The 19,185-nt window shown below is 41.2% G+C and overlaps 2 protein-coding genes across 2 annotated transcripts in view; one reads left to right on the top strand and one right to left on the bottom strand.

The window, feature by feature from the left end:
* Window positions 1-22: 22 nt before the first annotated feature.
* Window positions 23-14,744, bottom strand: LOC112068183 (S-adenosylmethionine decarboxylase proenzyme). The gene is made up of 9 exons (XM_024135254.2): window positions 14,437-14,744; window positions 9,487-9,573; window positions 7,709-7,835; window positions 3,110-3,212; window positions 2,881-2,923; window positions 2,342-2,486; window positions 970-1,062; window positions 609-764; window positions 23-466 (listed from the first exon to the last, which is right to left on the bottom strand). The coding sequence occupies exons 1-9, from the start codon at window positions 14,544-14,546 to the stop codon at window positions 332-334; spliced, it is 999 nt and encodes a 332-aa protein (XP_023991022.1). The 5' UTR covers window positions 14,547-14,744; the 3' UTR covers window positions 23-331.
* Window positions 14,745-16,000: 1,256 nt separating this feature from the next.
* LOC112068182 (cyclin-dependent kinase 19) overlaps window positions 16,001-19,185 on the top strand; it is a 51,685-nt gene continuing 48,500 nt past the window's right edge. The window contains exon 1 of the mRNA XM_024135253.1: window positions 16,001-16,257. Within this exon, the coding sequence (XP_023991021.1) occupies window positions 16,130-16,257 (128 nt within the window). The 5' untranslated portion in view covers window positions 16,001-16,129. The remainder of the gene's footprint in view (window positions 16,258-19,185) is intronic.

Below are 19,185 nucleotides of genomic sequence, written 5' to 3'. Positions count from 1 at the left end.
AGACCTGCAGCAAGGAGGCAAGGCTGGCCAGCAACAAACAGAGAGTGTTTAAATCCTCTACATGCACTTCAAGATCACAGCAAGAGTGAGCTAGAATATCTAAACAGAGAAAAGAGCTTTCATGCAAGAGATCTAAGTTATAGGTACAACAATTCAAACTGGAGGTTACACTAGTAGGGCCTGTGGCCTCGTCGGAACCAATAAATCCTGAATAACAATGGCAGCAAAGGGGACTGTGCCTCTCTGCTCGGGCAGAGAGATGGCCGCCGCGGGGGCATAGCCCTGCTACGCAGCAGTGGTTCTTTTTTCGCTTCTTTTTCATTCTTAATCCTCAACTCTGCTGGTGGCTCTTGGCGTAACTGGTAAAGACAAAATTGTAATCGTTGAATTGGGCCAACTGGCGGTCGAGGCGCTTGTACCCCTCAAGTTTCTGGGCGGAAGAAAAGACACTGCGACATTTGGAGCTCTGTGGGAGAAAACAAAAATTAAGTTAAGTGAAAATGCCAAGTACAGTGAAGACTTAAGATGTGATTTATGAGTGCAATGTTCTGGAAAATAGAGTCAAACATCCACAAGCAACATCAGACCCATTTTGAACGAGGACATACCTGGTTAACAAACAGCGTAGTCACAAATTTCCCTGGCTTAAAGATGTCCACAACTTTCCTGACCAAATCATCGTAGGACGTCTGAGAGAGGTTGGTTTCGAAGCTGACATAGGAGAACTCTGGCTCTGGAGTGATGTGGATCGTCCAGTAAGTTCCCTGTAAGACAGACATTTGTTTTAAATGACTTAAGGCGTATTTAATAAAGAGCCAGAAGACAAAAAAAAGGGGGGGATGAAACTGCTGATAAATACTTGAGAAAATTGGACTTCTTCGATTGCGATGTGTTGTCTCACCTAGCCATATTAAGTTGAATGCACTAATTGTAAGTCACTCTGGATAAGAGTCTGCAAGATCCACTTACGTCAGTCTTCATTCCATTCATTGAGTATCCACAAGGGTTGAACATTGTGGCGTCAATCACAGAACCTGGTATCAGGTCACGAATTCCACTCATCTGAAAAAAGATATATATACACAATGTGCACTACAAAACAGCAACTGACTAATGAAGTCAGCTTTATGATGGTGTTCCTCTATACAATAAGGGGAATATTACTGTTGGGCACCAATAGCGATAATTCAATACAATATTAATATAGTTTCACATAGATAGGAGCAAGGCAGTGATATTTGGGTCTTCCTCCCATTTACCTAAATGATTATGTAAAAAAACAGCATACACTACTGTTCCTGCATGCACAAAACCCCTTTCACAAAACACAGGCTGTCAACTAGGGCCCTAGAAAATCACTGATCATTTTTGCCTGACTCCATTTTGTTTTTCCAGGTAAAGAAAATAGCTTTTTTTTTTATAGAATGGGATATTCCAAGTCCACAACCATGCTTAAACTGCATCAGGAGACCACTTGAGTTCTGAAATTAGAGACATTTAGATTTGTGTAAAGTTACCCTAATGAAAGTGTGCACCAGCAGAATGTTGTTTGGTTTGTAGCACTCATGTGATTGCAGAGTTTGCAAAACAAGTGGCCACTGGATTGATGCAAATAATCATGATGATATTGTGCCAGGTAGTCATAAGCTACTTTGTAGTTTACATTTAATTGAGAAGGCTTTTGGGAAAGCCTTGCCATCTAACAGAAGGTTAACAGCTATACAAAGTATAGACATATGCAAGCACTGCACAGACGTTCCTGTGTCATTACAGAAAGTTGCAGGAAAATACAAATCGCTGATGCATTTTATTAGTGTCTTATGATTAACTTGGGCAAACTAATGCATTTTCTGATCAACTCTGTTTAACATTTCCTACTAAGTGCAATACATGTTTTTAGATTGAATTCAGATAATGTCTGGATTCCATGATTGCATCAGCAATGCAGATTTTATAGGGAGCTAGTCAATTTATTATACTTAATTGCCTGCTGATGAGCCATCAACAGTTGATAAGCTTCCGATTGTATACAAACTGCTTGGGTAGGTTCCCAGACAAGTCTGGCCCAATGGGCCATCAACAAGCAGTCGTCTCTACTTCAGAGATGTGGAAGTGAACATTTTACACAGTTGCAATGTTATTTTAATAAAACCAATATATCAATATCGTACCGAAAAATGTAACTGATACTTTCCATATCGGTGCCCTTACTGGGGAATATCATTACAGAATAGATCAATGTCATAAGGACAGGTCCCCTTGAACAGTGGCCTACTGAGTGAGCCCTCGTGAAATCAAGAATAAATAACGATACCCAACATTGCTAGTTTGCGGGCCTTACACGAGTGACATCATTTGCAGAAACACCATCTTTCATGAAGAACTGATCCATAATTGCTGGATCAAGGTCACTCATCAGAACTTCCAGCGTCTGATCTGCGTGCTTGTTCTCCCAGAACTCTGGCAAATCCAGAGTAAACAGGTACCTGTAGGGAAACGAGGAGGTAAAGGAAAACAAGCCCGTTCAGCAGCACTGGACAGTGTAGTTAAGCTCAATAGCAATGTCTACTGCATTATTAATATCTCGTTCATTTTGTCATATGCGCCGAATACAACAGGTGTACACCTTAGTGACATGCCTACAATCCCTTAACTAAAAATGCAGTTAAGAAAAAAAATGCCCCAAAACATATTTAAATAAAAGTAACAAGAAGTGCAGCAGTAAAACAATCGCAAGGCTATATACAGGGGATACCTTTACAGAGTCGATGTGCTGGGGCACCAGTTAGTCAAGGTAATATGTACATGTAGGTAGAGTTATTAAAGTGACTATGCATAGATAATGAAACAGTAGCAGCAGTGTAAGCGGGGGGACCTTACCAGCAATCAGAATTCAAACGTCCCATACAGTACGCTGCTCCATCTGTAGAAGGAAGATAATGCCATTTCTTTATCTTATGTGCCCGTGTCTCAAACCCCTCCTGATTAGAGAACAGCCTGTATAGCGTCGCTGACTCACTCCATCCATGCATTAGCACATACTCTTCCTGGACTCCAACAGTGATTAGAGTTGAGGAATTGAATTTGGAGCGTGGGCATTAGTACTTACTTGGGAAAATCTGGCTGAGAAATTCCACTTCCTCCTGGAAGTTCCGATGAGGGAACTCCTGCTGGGTAGGCTTCATGAAGTTCTTGCGAGAATAGAAGAAATTCTGTAGGTTGTGAGGAGATGTTAGAACTAACCCATCCTGTCCACAACAACATCAACGCAAACAAAGATGGTATAATGTACAAACATAACATGTTGATGCATAACATTGTTTATAAAACGTTTACGAATGTACACATTTTTGGTTTTATTAACATGTACGTAAAATGGTATTCCATTTGGTTTGTATGTATACATGCATGCATAGTGTTCCTTTGACGTCATGGTAGAGTTGATGCTCTGACATGCACCGTCAACTCAAACCATCATGGTCACCTAATAATCCCCAGTTTATAATTGGCTCATTCATCCCCCTCCTCTCCCCTGTAACTATTCCCCAGGTCGTTGCTGCAAATGAGAACGTGTTCTCAGTCAACTTACCTGGTAAAATAACGGTAAAATAAAATAAATAAAATAAAAAAACTGTGGGACCATATAGACAGGTATATCTTTCTAAATCCTGTCCAAACTATTAAATTGACCACTGGTGAACTCCAAATCAAGTTCACATCAAGGAAGATCAAAGGACAGATGAACCAGAGCTCAATTTGGAGTGTCATAGCAATGGGGTGTGAATACTTCATTTACATGTCCTTTTTCAATGCATCTGCAAACATTTCTAAAACAATGTTTTCACTATCATTATGGGATATTATGCGTAGATGGGCGAGACATTTATTTAATCCAGCTTGAATTCAGGCTGTAACAATGTAGAATAAGTCAAAGGGGTATGAACACAGATAAAAAATAAATCACATTGGCTGCATATGGCCTGTCTGCAAGGAACTTGAAACATTGTATCAACTTGGTCCAGCCCAAAGCTTGTGCTAACAAACTTGCAACATTGTATCAAATATTCTGTACCCTTAGTTTACAGCGCCAGTGAGCCCTGGACAGAGGAGTCATAAAATAGGCCTACTTGATTACATTTCCACCTGATCAGATCATGGCATTTTTTCCACTTTGTGGTAATTGAAAGGGAGAGACCTGGAAAKATTGTTCAAAATAGGCTACATTGAGGAACTATTGTCATTCTCAATGGATGTAAAATCAAACTTTGTTTACTTGCTGTTTGAGATGGAAAAAATAATACTTCGAGAACCTCCACAGCTCATTAGCRGTGGTGAGTTTAAGACAATCAGATCCCCAAGTAAGCCTACCTTTGCATGCAGGCCAGGTAGCCTAGGACTACTTCTATGCATAATCAGGTGTATGTCCTTACTCAACATTGATAGGAGCGCACCAAACAAAAACACAATGAACACCTTGACAACACATAAATGGAATAAAACAAAGTGGAGCCTAGGTTGTGTGCTCTGCAAACATATGCACTCAATATAAGAACTGTAAAATACTAATAAAATGAATGCATTAAGAAATGGTAACCAAACATTGCGGCCTACGCAATGGATTAGTCCACTGAGACAGAGTCARTCAAGATGTGCCATAAACATTTATATTTCTTTGCAACTGTCCAACTAAACAAATAATTGTATCGCTAGAACAGACAATCCACCAGTCAACTGAAATGGGGTCAGCATTAATGTATGYATACCGTGTCACTTTGAAAAAGCCACATTTCTTTTAATACCATCAMTACCTTAAACTATTTCTTTGAAATGTTTCAATAAAATATAACCATTTGTAGCTACTTTAAGTTAATACCTGCAGTCAAATTGTGCAATACATTAGGAGAAAGCAGATTGTGTTCAATTAACCCGTCACATGAAGCTTACCATAGTTTGTAAATAGCACAACCGGAGAAAGCAGGTGCCGGTGAGGCCATAACATTCTATATCTATCCGCGTGTCTCTTGTGCGGCGTACATGAGGTGATTAAGTTAGACTTGTATGCAATTCACTACTAATCGTTTGCCATCAGATATTTTATAATGCTTTCTGACAGAAGTCAGAGCWCTGGATGAGTCATCTGCACAGTTGCCATTTCCCCCCCTGATCTTACTGGTGTCCAACCCCCCCTCCCCCGTTATTCTCTGCTCAATGTACACATGCATGCTTTTCTGAAGGAAGAGCAGCATCGCAACTTTGTTCATTTGAAAAAATATATATATATTTTTTTACTTCTTCACTTTCGCTTGTAAATGTCCACTCATCGAAATTCGGTAGCTACTAGCTATGCTCGTTTAACTTTGAGCTGGATTTGCCCRTCTTTGAAATTATACTTGAAATATTTTAAAAAGCAACATGCAACTATTTAAAACTTTACTGAGTTGGTTCATAGAAAATCAGTCAATTGAAATACATTAGGCCCTAATCTATGGATTTCAGACTGGGCAGGAGCGCAGCCATGAGTGGGCATAGGCATACCCACTTGGTAGCCAGGTGCACCCAGTTTTACCCCACAAAAGGGCTACACTACAGACAGAAATAATCCTGAACAAGCCCCTCCCACTCAGAGGATCCCACAGGTGAAGAAGCCGGATGTAGAGGTCCTGGRCTGACATGGTTACACGGTCTGCGGTTGAATATGGTACCAAATTCTCTAAAGACATTTGAGGCGGCTTATGGTGGAGAAATTAACATTCAATTCCCTGGCAACAGCTCTGTTGGACATTCCTGCAGTCAGCATRCATACAGTGGTTYTGGAAAGTATTCAGACCTTGACTTTTTCCACGTTTTGTTACAGCCAAAMAAAGCAAAAACAGGTTTAATTACATTAACACAAGTATTCAGAACCTACTTTGTTGAAGCACCTATGGCAGCAATTACAGCATCGAGTCTTCTTGGATATGACGGTACAAGCTTGGCACACCTGTATTTGGGGAGTTTCTCCCATTCTTCTCTACAGATCCTCTCAARCRCCGTCAGGTTGGATGTGGAGCATTGCTGCACAGGTATTTTCAGGTCTCTCCAGAGATGTTCGATCGGGTTCTGGCTGGGCCACTCAATGACATTTACAGACTTGTCCCAAAGGCACTGCTGCRTTGTCTTGGCTGTGTGCTAAGGGTCATTGTCCTGTTGAAAGGTGAACCTTTGCCCCAATCTGAGGTCCTGAGCACTCTGGAGCAGGTTTTTATCAAGGATCTTTGTACTTTGCGCCATTCATCTTTGCTTCAATCCTGACTAGTCTTCCAGTCCCTGCCGCTGAAAAACATCCCCACAGCATGATGCTGCCACCACCATGCTTCACCGTAGGGATGGTGCCAGGTTCTCTAGTGGCGACACTAGGCATTCAGGCAAAAGAGTTGGTTTCGTCAGACCAGAGAATCTTGTTTCTCATGGTCTGAGTCCTTTAGGTGCCTTCTGGCAAGCTGTCAATGTTCCTTTTACTGAAGAATGACTTCTGTCTGGCCACTAACATAAAGGTCTGATTGGTGGAGTGCTGCAGAGATGGTGGTTGTTCTGGAAGATTCTTCCATCTCCACAGATGAACTCTGGAGCTCCTTTAAGAGTGATCGGGTTCTTGGTCACCTCCCTGACCAAGGCCGTTATCCCCCGATTGCTCAGTTTGGCCGGGCGGTCAACTCTAGGAAGAGACTTGGTGGTTCCAAACTTTATCCATTTAATAATGTAGGCCGCTGTGTTGTTGGGGACCTTCAATGTTGTAGAAATGTTTTGGTACCCATACCCAGATCTGTGCCGCAACAATCCTGTCTCGGAGCTCTACGGACAATTCCTTCGACCTCATGGCTTGGTTTTTGCTCTGACATGCACTGTCAACTGTGGGACCTTAAATAGACAGGTGTGTGCCTTTCCAAATCATGTCCAATCAATTGAATTTACCACAGGTGGACTCCAAGATGTAGAAACATCAAGGATGATCAATGGAAACAGGATGCACTTGACCTCAATTTTGAGTCTCATTTTTTAAATTTTGAATAAATATGCAAAAACTTCTAAAGACCTGTTTTCACTTTGTTTATATGAGGTATTGTGTGTAGATTGCTAAGGGAAAAATATTTCATACATTTTAGAATAAGGCTGTAACGTAACAAAATGTTGAAAGTCAAGGGCTCTGAATACTTCCCAATCATGCCGTTTGATTCTCTTGACATGCCACACCTGTCAGGTAGATGGATCATCTTGGACAAAGGAGAAATGCTCACTGACAGGGATGTAAACAAATTTGTGCACTAAATTTGAGAGAAAGCTTTGTGCGTATGGAACATCTGAGCCCTACACTAAATGTTGCATTTATATTTCACTCAATATAGTTGGTTCTCGCTCGTTAGCATTTAGCTAAGTGTCTAAGTGAATTCGCCATCAGCTGGTGCCAATTTTGCTAATTCCTGCTCTTTTCCGCAATCCAGCAAACTTACTTGGTGTGTCGTCATAGTGGTCTCTGACTTGGTCAGACTCAGACAGAACAAACGTAAACATTTGCCTTTTTTCCATGCTGATTTTTGAATTTAAAAGTAATCTGATTTGCAAAAGTACCTGTAATCTGATTACAATATTTTTTGCCTATAACGTAACAGAATAGTTCGTTTTTGTAATCAGTTACTCCCCAACCCTGTGTGTGCGCACGTGTCACACTGACCTCGATAGCATCAAAGCCACAGTACTCCCTGGCCAGTTCCAGCAGGGGCATCAGTGCTTGCAGTAAGAGGGTGGTTCCACACGTCTTCAAAATGAAACGTCTCTTGGAGACAAACATGCTACTCTCACTGAATGGACAAAGGGACAGAAGGAGAATAGCAATATGAGTTTTATACACGTTACATACATATCACAAGTTACAGTTAATGGCCAATTATTTATTTTTTACATGAGCTCAATTTACATCCAACATGCATGTACAACTGTTCAAAAGGGAAAAGTAGAGTTCTTCATGTTCGATGCTTTCCAGCTAAGTAGCGTGTACCATTTAAAGACCTGGAGATTTTTTTTTTTTTTAAGGACACCATGACGTGGCATTACCCTGGTGACTGCTTGCCATTGATTCTATACAGGGTAAACCTAAAGCAGCACATGCTACAAACAGTTTAACAGTCTGCCTTGAGCATGAAGTCAAAACCAACCACAGGGCATTAGTGTATTACTGTTATCATGGGCCTGAAATTTTTTACAGCGGCATGCCTGTCTAGAATTCAGGCCCACAGACTCCTTGAGGAGACATAGCTGGGTTATCATTAGTCATCTGCCTCCTAGTTACAGACTAGTCCCAGGGAGGAGCACAAGGAACAGTCAATTGACTGCAGTATAGCTAGTGAGTACTGATGGGGGGGGGGGGGGGGATATATATTTTGTGCGATATAGCCTATCGTATCTTTGAAAATATCACTACTATTTTTAGCACAAGTTCAACACTCTCGTCCCTCTGCAGCAGACATATTCCCTGATTGTTCAAAACATTAAGAACATGTGCTTTCCATGACAGACTGACCAGGTGAAAGCTACGATGCCTTATGGAGGTCAGCTCAATATTTGGAAGGTGGTCCTGATGTTTGGTACACTCCGTGTATAGTGAGCAATATGTTCGGAACATCGAATCAACAAAATTGCAGTATCGAATTGCAATACATATCGTATTGCCAACTAAGTATTGCGATAATATTGTGTCGTCTCTGGTCATTTCCAGCACTACTAGTGAGAAGGAAGAAGTTTGTGGGGCATATGTAGGTTTACAACACCAATGTTGTCTACTTGCAGTCAAGCAGAAAGCTGTCACAGGTAGTCCTCCCCTGAATCAGCACGGTCCCATTTGCATAACAAACCTCAAGAGTGAAGGAGAAGGCTACTCCGTTGTGCTAGCCCCGGCCCGGTCGAGGTCTGTGCAATAGCTACAGATCAACCCTACCCCTCGTTACCAGACGGTTGTAGGTGGGACTTAACCGGCAGAGGGAGCTGAGAGTGGAGACCTCTCACAACAGCCTCCGCAGCCAGACTAACACCCAGGGTCAGGCATGTACTTTTTACTGGCAATGACTTGCCCCAAAGACCAGTCTGAGTACACTGGTGTCACAAAGGGCAGATTTCACCATCAGATATTGATTCATAGGAACCTAAATTGGCAACTTGTGCCTAATATGCTTGTGGGGCTGCCAGGGTGCTCATTTAGCCATCTTTCACCCATCCATCTGGGCTCAGATAAGACCCAGGTCTTTAGGCGCCTCAGAACAGAGCCAGGGAGACCTGAGAGATCTAAAAAAAAAAGCTCTGCTCAGTCAGTCCTTTCACCCTAGGGGAGAGAAGAGTTTCCATGCAGCCATTCCCAACGAGACGATTACAGATGACGCAATCCCAGCTCTCTATTCTGAAATGGGGACAAGCCAAGGTGACAGTGGTAAACAGAACAGGGATTCGGTCGCTACTCACCTGAGTATATAAGCTTCCTGCTTGTCGGTCTTTGTCACACTTATGATCAAACAGTGCACATTCTCCAGAAGTTTGTCCCACTCAAACCTGAAAGACAAAAAGCATTTGTTCATGTTTTGTTTTTTTAACACTGCAGCACGCTCAATTTAATAGTTCAAGACTTGCTTTTTCAAAATAGAAGCAACTGTCAGAGGCTAGACTGTAGTTCTAGTGCTATCAGACAATTTGAATAAAAATCTTACATCTGAGCTAATCATTTCACAATTCTGGGCATGGCATTTGGGGTGTCTAACTGGTGTGACTGATGACTAAATAGACAGTGAAATGAATCTGCCAACAAACCATAACAATTAATGTCTTGCTTTAGATTTAAAAAAGGCCTAACCAACTCACTTTACTTACATAAACAAATGTTTGAGCCTCGTAACAGTGAAAAGAAAATGTACAATACTATACTCAGGTTGATTTTGAACCGGGTCCAGAGCCCTGGCATTCCCTGGAACAGTGCAGACAGCAGACAGGTGCACTCTGGCAAAACAGGCTCCCTGCTCTACTATAGGCTACTATTAAGCAACAGCCTGCTCACAGGACAGCAGGTAGAAGATGACAATACAGTTTCTCCACCGCTTCTATGTAATAACTGTAGGAATTAGGCCTCGTGCCGACTATGATCATCCAAAACAGTTAACGATAGGTAGATCAATCAAGAAGGTTGAGATCCTGTTCCTGTAAATAGTGTTTAAAAACAGATGTCAATAGAAGTTAATAATTTAGCTCAGGGATGGGAAACTGGCAGCATGCGTCCCCGTGTAGGCCCACAGATCAATTACCAAAAACAAAATAATTAAATATATTTGAAGAACTCAGACGGGGTCTCAATTTACTGTTGAGTGTTAGAATACGAGGTTAGGGCCGGATCTGACCACACGTGTGGGTATGGATGTGTCTACGCAGACCTACAAGTCACTGCAGCCCCTCAGGAGTTGATTGTGGGCTCCAACCCATCAAAAGTTGCCATCGTTGGTTTAGTGCATAAATCCACCATGTCAAGAAATCAGTTACCATGGTCCTGTTGAGCAAGACTTTGTAGACTGCATGATTGCGAGATCGTTTTACAGAACCAGAACTTATTTCAGGGGGTCATTGAGTTTGAGCATCACACCTTTTCCTAAAAACACCTTGTAACATCTGTCAAGTATCATATTGAGACGAGTCACCGTCAATAGCATTGTCAGCTCAGTGTGACATGAACAATGTAGTTACGAAGTGTCAAGTTTCCCCAGACGAGAATGGATTGATGGAAAGTCAGGATTAAACACAGCAAATAAATGCCAATAGGCTGCTACAGGTGTAAGGTACAGATCTGTGAATAAGATGCCCTTGGACTTATTTGGACATTGGCAGGCGTCCAGCATCCCCAATCCACTGCCTCCGATCTGTTAATATTCCTTGGCTGTAAATTAATACCCGCTGTCATTCCTAACCAAATGATGTTAACCATGAAAACCCTGGCTTTCCCTTGGATTGGCAAGAGTAGCCATGAACCTTGCCACAGAGGCAGGTGAAGAACCATTTGTCAGTCCTTCTCATTCATTGAAATCACATGTATTGGAATGCACTTATGGCAATTGCCATTCCACTACTACACTGAACAAAATATTTTAAAAAGCAACATGTAAAGTGTTCGTCCCATGTTTGAGCTGAACTATAAGATAGCAGAAAAGCTTATCGCTCAAATTTGTTCACATCCCTGTTAGTCAGTTTCTCCTTTGCCAAGATAATCCATCCACCTGACAGGTTTGGCATGTCAGGAAGCTGATTCAACAGCATGATCATTACAAAGGTGCACCTTGTGCTGGGCACAATAAAAGGCCACAAAATGTGCAGTTGTCACAACACAATGCCACAGATGTCTCAAGTTGTGGGAGTGTGCAATTGTCATGCTGACTGTAGGAATGTCCACCAGAGCTGTTGCCAGAGAATTTAAATGTTCATTTCCCTACTATAAGCCACCTGCTGTGTTAGAATTTGGCAGTACGTCCAACCGGCCTCAGAACCACGTGTAATCACGCCAGCTCAGGACCTCCACATCTGGCTTCCTCACATGCTGGATCGTGTGAGACACACTGGAGAAATGTGTTCATCACGGATGAATCCCAATTTCAACTGTACCGGGCAGACAGCGTTGTGTGGGCAAACGGTTTGCTGATGTCAACGTTGTGAACAGAGTGCCCCGTGGTGGTGGGGTTATGGTATGGGCAGGCGTAAGCTACGGACAAACAATTGCATTTTATGCACAGAGATACCATGAGGTCCTGAAGCCCATTGTCGTGCCATTCATCCACCACCACCTCATGTTTCAGCATGATAATACGGCCCCATGACGCAAGGATCTGTACACAATTCCTGGATGCTGAAAATGTAAAGGTTCTTCCATGGCCTCCATACTGTACTCAAGACACATCACTCATTGAGCATGTATGGGATGCTCTGGAGCAACACTTACAACAGCCTGTTCCAGTTCCCGTAAATATCCAGAAAACAGCCAATAAAATGTTCACCCAAGTCCAAAATGAACAAAAACTGTCACAGAATTGAGGACTAATACATGCAAACTCTTAGCTGTTTCGACTGGGAAGCATGCAGACGCCTTAAGGACACCTAAAAAAGTGGCCTCTTGTCAACAAGTTATTCACATCAAATATTTGAGGATTGGCAGCAAAGGTTCTCAGGCTACAAGCATACCACTCTGCATCCCACTGCTGGCTAAGAAGGGTTGGTCCTGGTCGGTCACCGGATGGGAGACCAGATGCTGCTGGAAGTGGTGTTGGAGGTCTAAAAAATAACATTCCAAGTGCCCCAGGGCAGTGATTGGGCACAATGCCCTGTGTTGGGAGCAGTCTTTCCGATGGGACGTTAAACAGGTGTCCTGACTCAGTGGTCATTAAAGATTACATGGCACCTATCGTAAGATTAGGGGTGTTAGCCCACTGTCCTGGTTAAATTCACAATCTGGTCCTGATCATGACTACTTAATCATCCCCAACTTCCAATTGGCTCATTCACCTGCCGTAACTATTACCAAGGTCGTTGCTGTAAATGAGAGTGTGTTCAGTCAACTTACCTGGTAAAATAAAAGTTTAATAAAAATGAAGACTCCAAATCGTATTAAAAACAAGAGCATTGAAATAATTCAACATGGTTGAAACGTGTTCTTTATTAGATATTAGGGCCAGTGGTGGAAAAAGTACCCAATTGTCATACTTGAGTAAAAGTAAAGATATCTTAATAGAAAATGACTCAAGACACCCAGTAAAATACAGTAAGGGTCCAAAAGTATTTGGCTATAAATATACTTCAGTATCAAAAGTATAAATCCCTTATATTAAAGCAAACCAGACTGCACAATTGTTTTATTCATTTACAGAAAGCCAGGGGCACATTCCAACACTGACATAACTGACGAAAGCAGCATGTGTTTAGTGAGTCTGCCAGGTCAGAGGCAGTAGGGATGACCAGGGATGTTGTTTTCGTGATACCATAAGTAAGGTATGGTGTATCCTGGACAATTTTCCTGTCCTGCTAAGCGTTCAAAATGTAACGAGTATTTTTGGTTGTCAGAGAAAATGTATGGAGTAAAAAGTACATTGTTTTCTTTAGGCAGGTAGTGAGCTTAAAGTGGTCAAATATGTAATGTACAGATAACCCAAAAAACTACTTTAGTACTTTGACGTATTTTTACACCACTGATTAGGGCAATGCAAATAGGACTAGTTTGAAGGGTTTTGTAGATACCCATGCATGGGGCCATCTAAATTATATGTACAAGTAACAGCAACTACAGGCTAAGTTTAATTTACTGTTCATTATTGCATTGATCCCGATTGGGTAAATTACACTTCTGAAGATTGGCTTCTCAGCTAAGTGGTTGGCAATCAACTCAAACTGATCAGGTATAATGTTTGATATCGCTTGCCTATTGAGTCTGTTAATGGCCTTCGTTCATTGTGCATTGCAGATGTTGTAAATCTTCAGCGGCGAGAGACCATGATCGCCAATGCGGCATATCAGAGAAAGGATCGCGGTGGCCACAAGGCGCTACAGTACCACATCGTGACGCAGAGAAGTGATATGGAAAATTACTACAGCTAGCCAGAAGATACACAATGACACCAACAACTTCAGAAGTTGAGTTGTAGACTTAACTAGCTACCTGGTTACATAATCTACAAAATTGCATAAAGATAATGAGCTATTTAGCGTGTTTAGTGTCAAATCAAATCCGTGGGCAACATGTTGAGATCATCACCCTAGCATGAATACATCGAAAACCAATGCATGCGCAGTATGCGAAAAACCCGCGCTGTCAAACTCACCCCAATCTGACCACTTTTCTTGCCAAAACAATTTGTTAACTTGCAAATTGGAATGCCTAACATTGCATTAATGGTACATGCACTATTCAAATACGTTTATAAACATGGATAATGAGCATTACTGGAGAGATAATGAATGGCAGTAGCGAACATTACTCAGCAGCTGACTGAACCGCATGAATGAATGACTCGGCTACCGCGTTCGTTACCCTAAGCAAATGCCAAGCTAGTGGTGGTCAGTGTGGGGGATGGTAATTCATGAGTGACGATGTTATCTGAATTTAGCTAACCAGCTGGCTAGCACTACGTGTTCACATTAGCCACCACATGACATGTCAGTGAAATATTGTGGTTTACGAGATAACTGGGATCGTAATAAAGCAGGTTAAGGTTAACTAGATAAATAAATCCTCGTTACAATGTTTCTTTCCAGCGCGTGTTGCTGGTTGAATCTCCATCCAGTCTTCTTGAGTGGACGGATTGCTGGAGCACAGGGGCTAATGTTAGTAGCTTAGCTAACGTTAACTAGTTAGCCAAAGGCAGAATGTATTAATCACATCTCGACTTCACAAACCTTGGGATGGTACGGAGGTCCCCTGTTCCTTTGATCTCATCTTGTCGGGAGAACCACACCTCCAACAGCTTCTCGGTTCCCTCGAAGAAGTGTGCACCGTTCGCTTCCATCGTGAGTTAACAGACACCAACAGAAATTAAACGTCGGTTACGTTTTCAATTGAATTAGCCCTTGTTTGATCGTTATAATTTATTAAGTACAGTCCTTTAGCAATCCAGGTGTAATTTCTTGGTTTAACCGTCTTCCCTTTTACAGAGAATACTGTAAAGCAAGTGCTAGCTAATATCGCCGGCCATACTGTGTAAAGCGCAGAAAAGGGAACGCGTATTGGTTTTATTCACCCAGCCTAAAACGTCACCCCCACGATAGTCGAATCACGTTGCTGGGTTCTTGCTGATGAAGTGGCGATTGGCAGTGGCAACTGTCAGCATGACAAAATTGTACATTGCCCATCTCCAATCTTCAACGATAATACATTTAATTGACAGATATGCCATATTTCCCTGATAATAAAAGCTACTCTGCGTTCAGGTAAACTGTTCCCGTCTGCTCTCAAAACATGTTGCACCTTCAAAGCCTTCTCGACTGAGATTTTTTTTTAAATGAAGTCCAATCAGTCATGCACTCATTGATTTTAACTTAAAAGGTCATAGGGCCTACTGACTTGTAATGCAACAGAAGACACATTAGTACATATATAGGTGTAATTTCAATACTGGGCTATGTACAATATTTCGTTTTTTATATTTATTTTGTATAGGTATATTACATGTTCTATCCAATAGCAATGTGATTCTATGGGCATTGTTTTGACTTCTGTGTTGAAACAAGTTTCTATGTCCTGATATCTGTTTTTTTTAACTGTATGATGTATTTCTGTTTTTCTGTTTTGTATATAATGTTTCCATGTCTAGATGTTCACGGATGTCTAGACGTTTTAGGGACTACAGATGGAAATGAGCTATTAACTAAATCTGGTGCGACACATGTTTTCTCAGTGCTCTGGGACATGTTTTTGTTGTTCATTGTCCCTGCCAAATAAACGTAATAAATACAATTAATAAATGTATCTAGGCCTACTTCTGTTCTTCATAAACGAGTTATGGTGGATGTCATAATAGTGTAATATGATTGCATATGCATATTTTTTTTTACAGATTACAAATTACATGCATATTTGCTACATGTAGCCTACCTCTCTCGTGTAAAAGAAAAAGGCTAAAACTAATAGATGTCACAGGTGGGATTGTATAGTACAACCTATCCCTCCAGTTGAAGCTACTTCAATATACCTATTTTCTACTCAAACACATATTGTAGACCTGCACATGTTCGGTCAAACTTCAAAAGGATTACACATTTCTTGTATACAAAACATGAAATGTTACAACTGATCCACACATTTTCTGAGCGCGTTCATGAGTACGCAAGTGCAGTAACTGCAGCGCGAAATGCGGAGTGTAGTTTCACAGACATTTTACTTCCACGTTGATAATGCTTTTGTAAACTACGCTCCCCAGAAAACCTTGCGTGTCAATTAGAAACGTCAACGAGCCAGTGAACATTAAGCGGAGCAGACCAAAATCCCAAACAAGGAAATGGTGGGGGAATAAAACGACCATATTATTTAATTAATGCATGTTATAATTAATATTTTATTTTATTGTAAATTAAGAAATATTTATGTATTAAAATGGATTACGACTTCAAAACAAAGCTCGCAGCCGAACGAGAGAAGGTAGAAGATCTGTTCGAATATGAAGGTTGCAAAGTGGGTCGAGGCACCTACGGGCACGTTTATAAAGCTAAGCGCAAAGACGGGTAAGATTCAGATAACGTTATTGTGTACTCAATAAACTGATTGCAGAATGCCTTATCAAGACTAGGCTATATCTCCTTGCACGTTGAACAAAGCAGAGGATAGATTTTAACTACCCTGAGCGCTGCCCGTGTCTGTTTTTGTTTTCATGTACGCACTCACACTCACTCAACGGTCCTCCCCCACAACAACACAGTGATGTTTATTATTTGACACACTGTTCATGGAAGCGCAGGCTACTTTCAACATTAGTTATTTGCCTAATATCAACAGTAGGAATATGTAGGCGTAATGATATTCTCTGATCTTGTTCAATTTGGCTTAGTCTAAAATAATCATCCTATTATTGCCAAGCTCTCTCAAGAGCACTTGCATAGTCAAACTCGATGTAATGCTAAACTCCCTTTGGTGCTTAAATGCAAAACAAATAAGTGTGTATATATATATAGAGAGAGAGAGAATATATTTATTTTTGGCTATTACTGTATTATTACGTTTTTCTAATAACATATGGATAAAATACCCATATCACACGTACACTTCTAATAGTTTTCAAATTTGTGCTGTTGTTCCTAATTGACCATTTACTTTGCAATGTCACCAACATTTATGTGGGATAATTGAAAATACCATTTAAATGTTTATTTTTTTCTCCCTGCAGCAAGCAAGCGATTTTGCTGTGTTTGATTCTCATTTGTGCACCAATCTCATGATATGCCTGGGTCAACTAGGGGCCTCCCCAAATTGGAGGGAAAGTGGAAATATAAGCCTATATCGGTTTTAAGGGTAGATCACTATCACGGAAAACACTGCTGCTCATGCTCCCAGGTGATATTTATTTATAATGTTTCGACCCTGAGGTCTTCATCAGGCATCCATATCCCAGGGGGGGTTGGATGGTCCTATATATTGTGTCAGTTCTCAGTGACATCACTTCCTGTAACAGGAGGTAAAAAAATATATGACATAGTTTCACAATATAAACATTCAATGTATCAAAATATAGGATCGTACATAAGGAATGTGATCAATATTTACAGTAATATACATACACATAAAATATTATTTTAGGATTAAAAAAAACACAATTTGGACATAATGAAACTATAAAAACGGTTTCAAGTCAAACTGCTCGTTAAGGCCAAGAGGAGAGTGTGTTGAGCCTGTGGATCCAGAAAGATTCCCTTTGAAGAAGTTTCCTGTCAATGTCCTCTCCCCTGCATGACATCTTGACCATTTCTATTCCAATGTATCTCAGAGAACTAATAGGATGTCCAGCTTGTACAAAAGGAACAGCAACCAGATTTTTTGTCGAATATTTCTGTGGTGCTCACTGATCCATGTCTTAAGGCTTCTACGGGTTTTCCCAATGTAAGACAGACCACCAAGTACATTTCAACATGTAAATAACATTGGTTTACATGCAGGTAATCAGGCCCTTGAGCTTAAATCTTTGTCCTGAGCGGGGGTGGGTAAATTTGCATTTGTACATGAAGCTGCCTTGAGCACATTGTCCACCCTCCAGAAATTTGTCCAAGAAAGTTACCCTTTTCTCCGGTGGGTAATATTGTGAAACTATGTTATACATTTTTTACCTCCTGTTTCAGGAAGTGATGTCACTGAGTACTGCCCCTATATATAGGACCTTCCATCCCCACCTGGGATAGGGATACCTGATGAAACATTGTTATAAATAATATCGCTTCGGAGCATGAGCAGCAGTTTGATTGCACAATTTGAATGGCAATCAAACAGTTGTGGGTGATTTTTCTCTTTAGAGCCAACTGGTGATTTGGCATAGGGGCTTCTGGAGTGAAAGGGCCTTCTGGTGTTCCGTTCCTTGCATTTCCTGCGCCTTCGTACAGGTAGCTTCACCTGTCGTTCGAGTAGTCTGACAAAACAGTCGTTTTTTTCACAGTTTGCGTATTCATTCATGTCATTTGTAGGCTACTAGGCTATTGATAGCATTGCCCACTCTATTTAGTTAGTAGTAAACATCCTGGATAGTGTCTCTCAGTGGTGTAGTGGAGGGTATATGCAGGAATACGTATTTTTTTGTGGCCATTGCATATACTCACTTCTAATCTCAACAATGCTTATCAAAGTAGTGTAGTGGAGGTATACGCCATAACAATAAAAACATTTGTATTTTTATTTAACCAGGTAGGCCAGTTGAGAACAAGTTCTCATTTACAACTGCGGCCTGGCCAAGATAAAGCAAAGCAGTGCGACAAAAACAACAACACAGAGTTAGTTACACATGGGATATACAAATGTACAGTCAATAACACAAGAAAAATCTATATACAGTGAGTGCAAATGTAGTAAGATTAGGGAGGTAAAGCAATAAATTGGCCATAGTGGCGAAATAATTACAATTTAGCATTAACACTGGGGTGATAGATGTGCAGATGATGATGTGCAAGTAGAGATAATGGGGTGCAAAAAGAGCAAAAATAAATAACAATTTGGGGAATGAGGTAGTTGGGTGGGCTATTTACAGATGGGCTGTGTACAGGTGCAGTAATCGGTAAGCTGTTCTGACAGCGGATGCTTAAAGTTAGTGAGGGAGATATAAGTCTCCAGCTTCAGTGATTTTTGCAATTCGTTCCAGTCATTGGCAGCAGAGAACTGGAAGGAACGGCGGCCAAAGGAGGAGTTGGCTTTGGGGGTGACCAGTGAGATATACCTGCTGGAGCGCGTGCTACGGGTGGGTGTTGCTATGGTGACCAGTGAGCTGAGATAAGGCGGGGCTTTACCTAGCAAAGAATTATAGATGACCTGGAGCCAGTGTGTTTGGCGACGAATATGAAGCGAGGGCCAGCCAACAAGAGCATACAGGTTGCAGTGGTGGTTAGTATATGGGGCTTTTGTGACAAAATGGATGGCACTGTGATAGACTACATCCAATTTGCTGAGTAGAGTGTTAG

The sequence above is a fragment of the Salvelinus sp. IW2-2015 genome, unplaced genomic scaffold (assembly GCF_002910315.2).
Source record: "Salvelinus sp. IW2-2015 unplaced genomic scaffold, ASM291031v2 Un_scaffold211, whole genome shotgun sequence".
Taxonomy (NCBI): domain Eukaryota; kingdom Metazoa; phylum Chordata; class Actinopteri; order Salmoniformes; family Salmonidae; genus Salvelinus; species Salvelinus sp. IW2-2015.
Note: the sequence above shows the minus strand (reverse complement) of the source record. Positions and strands in the feature narration are given on the sequence as shown.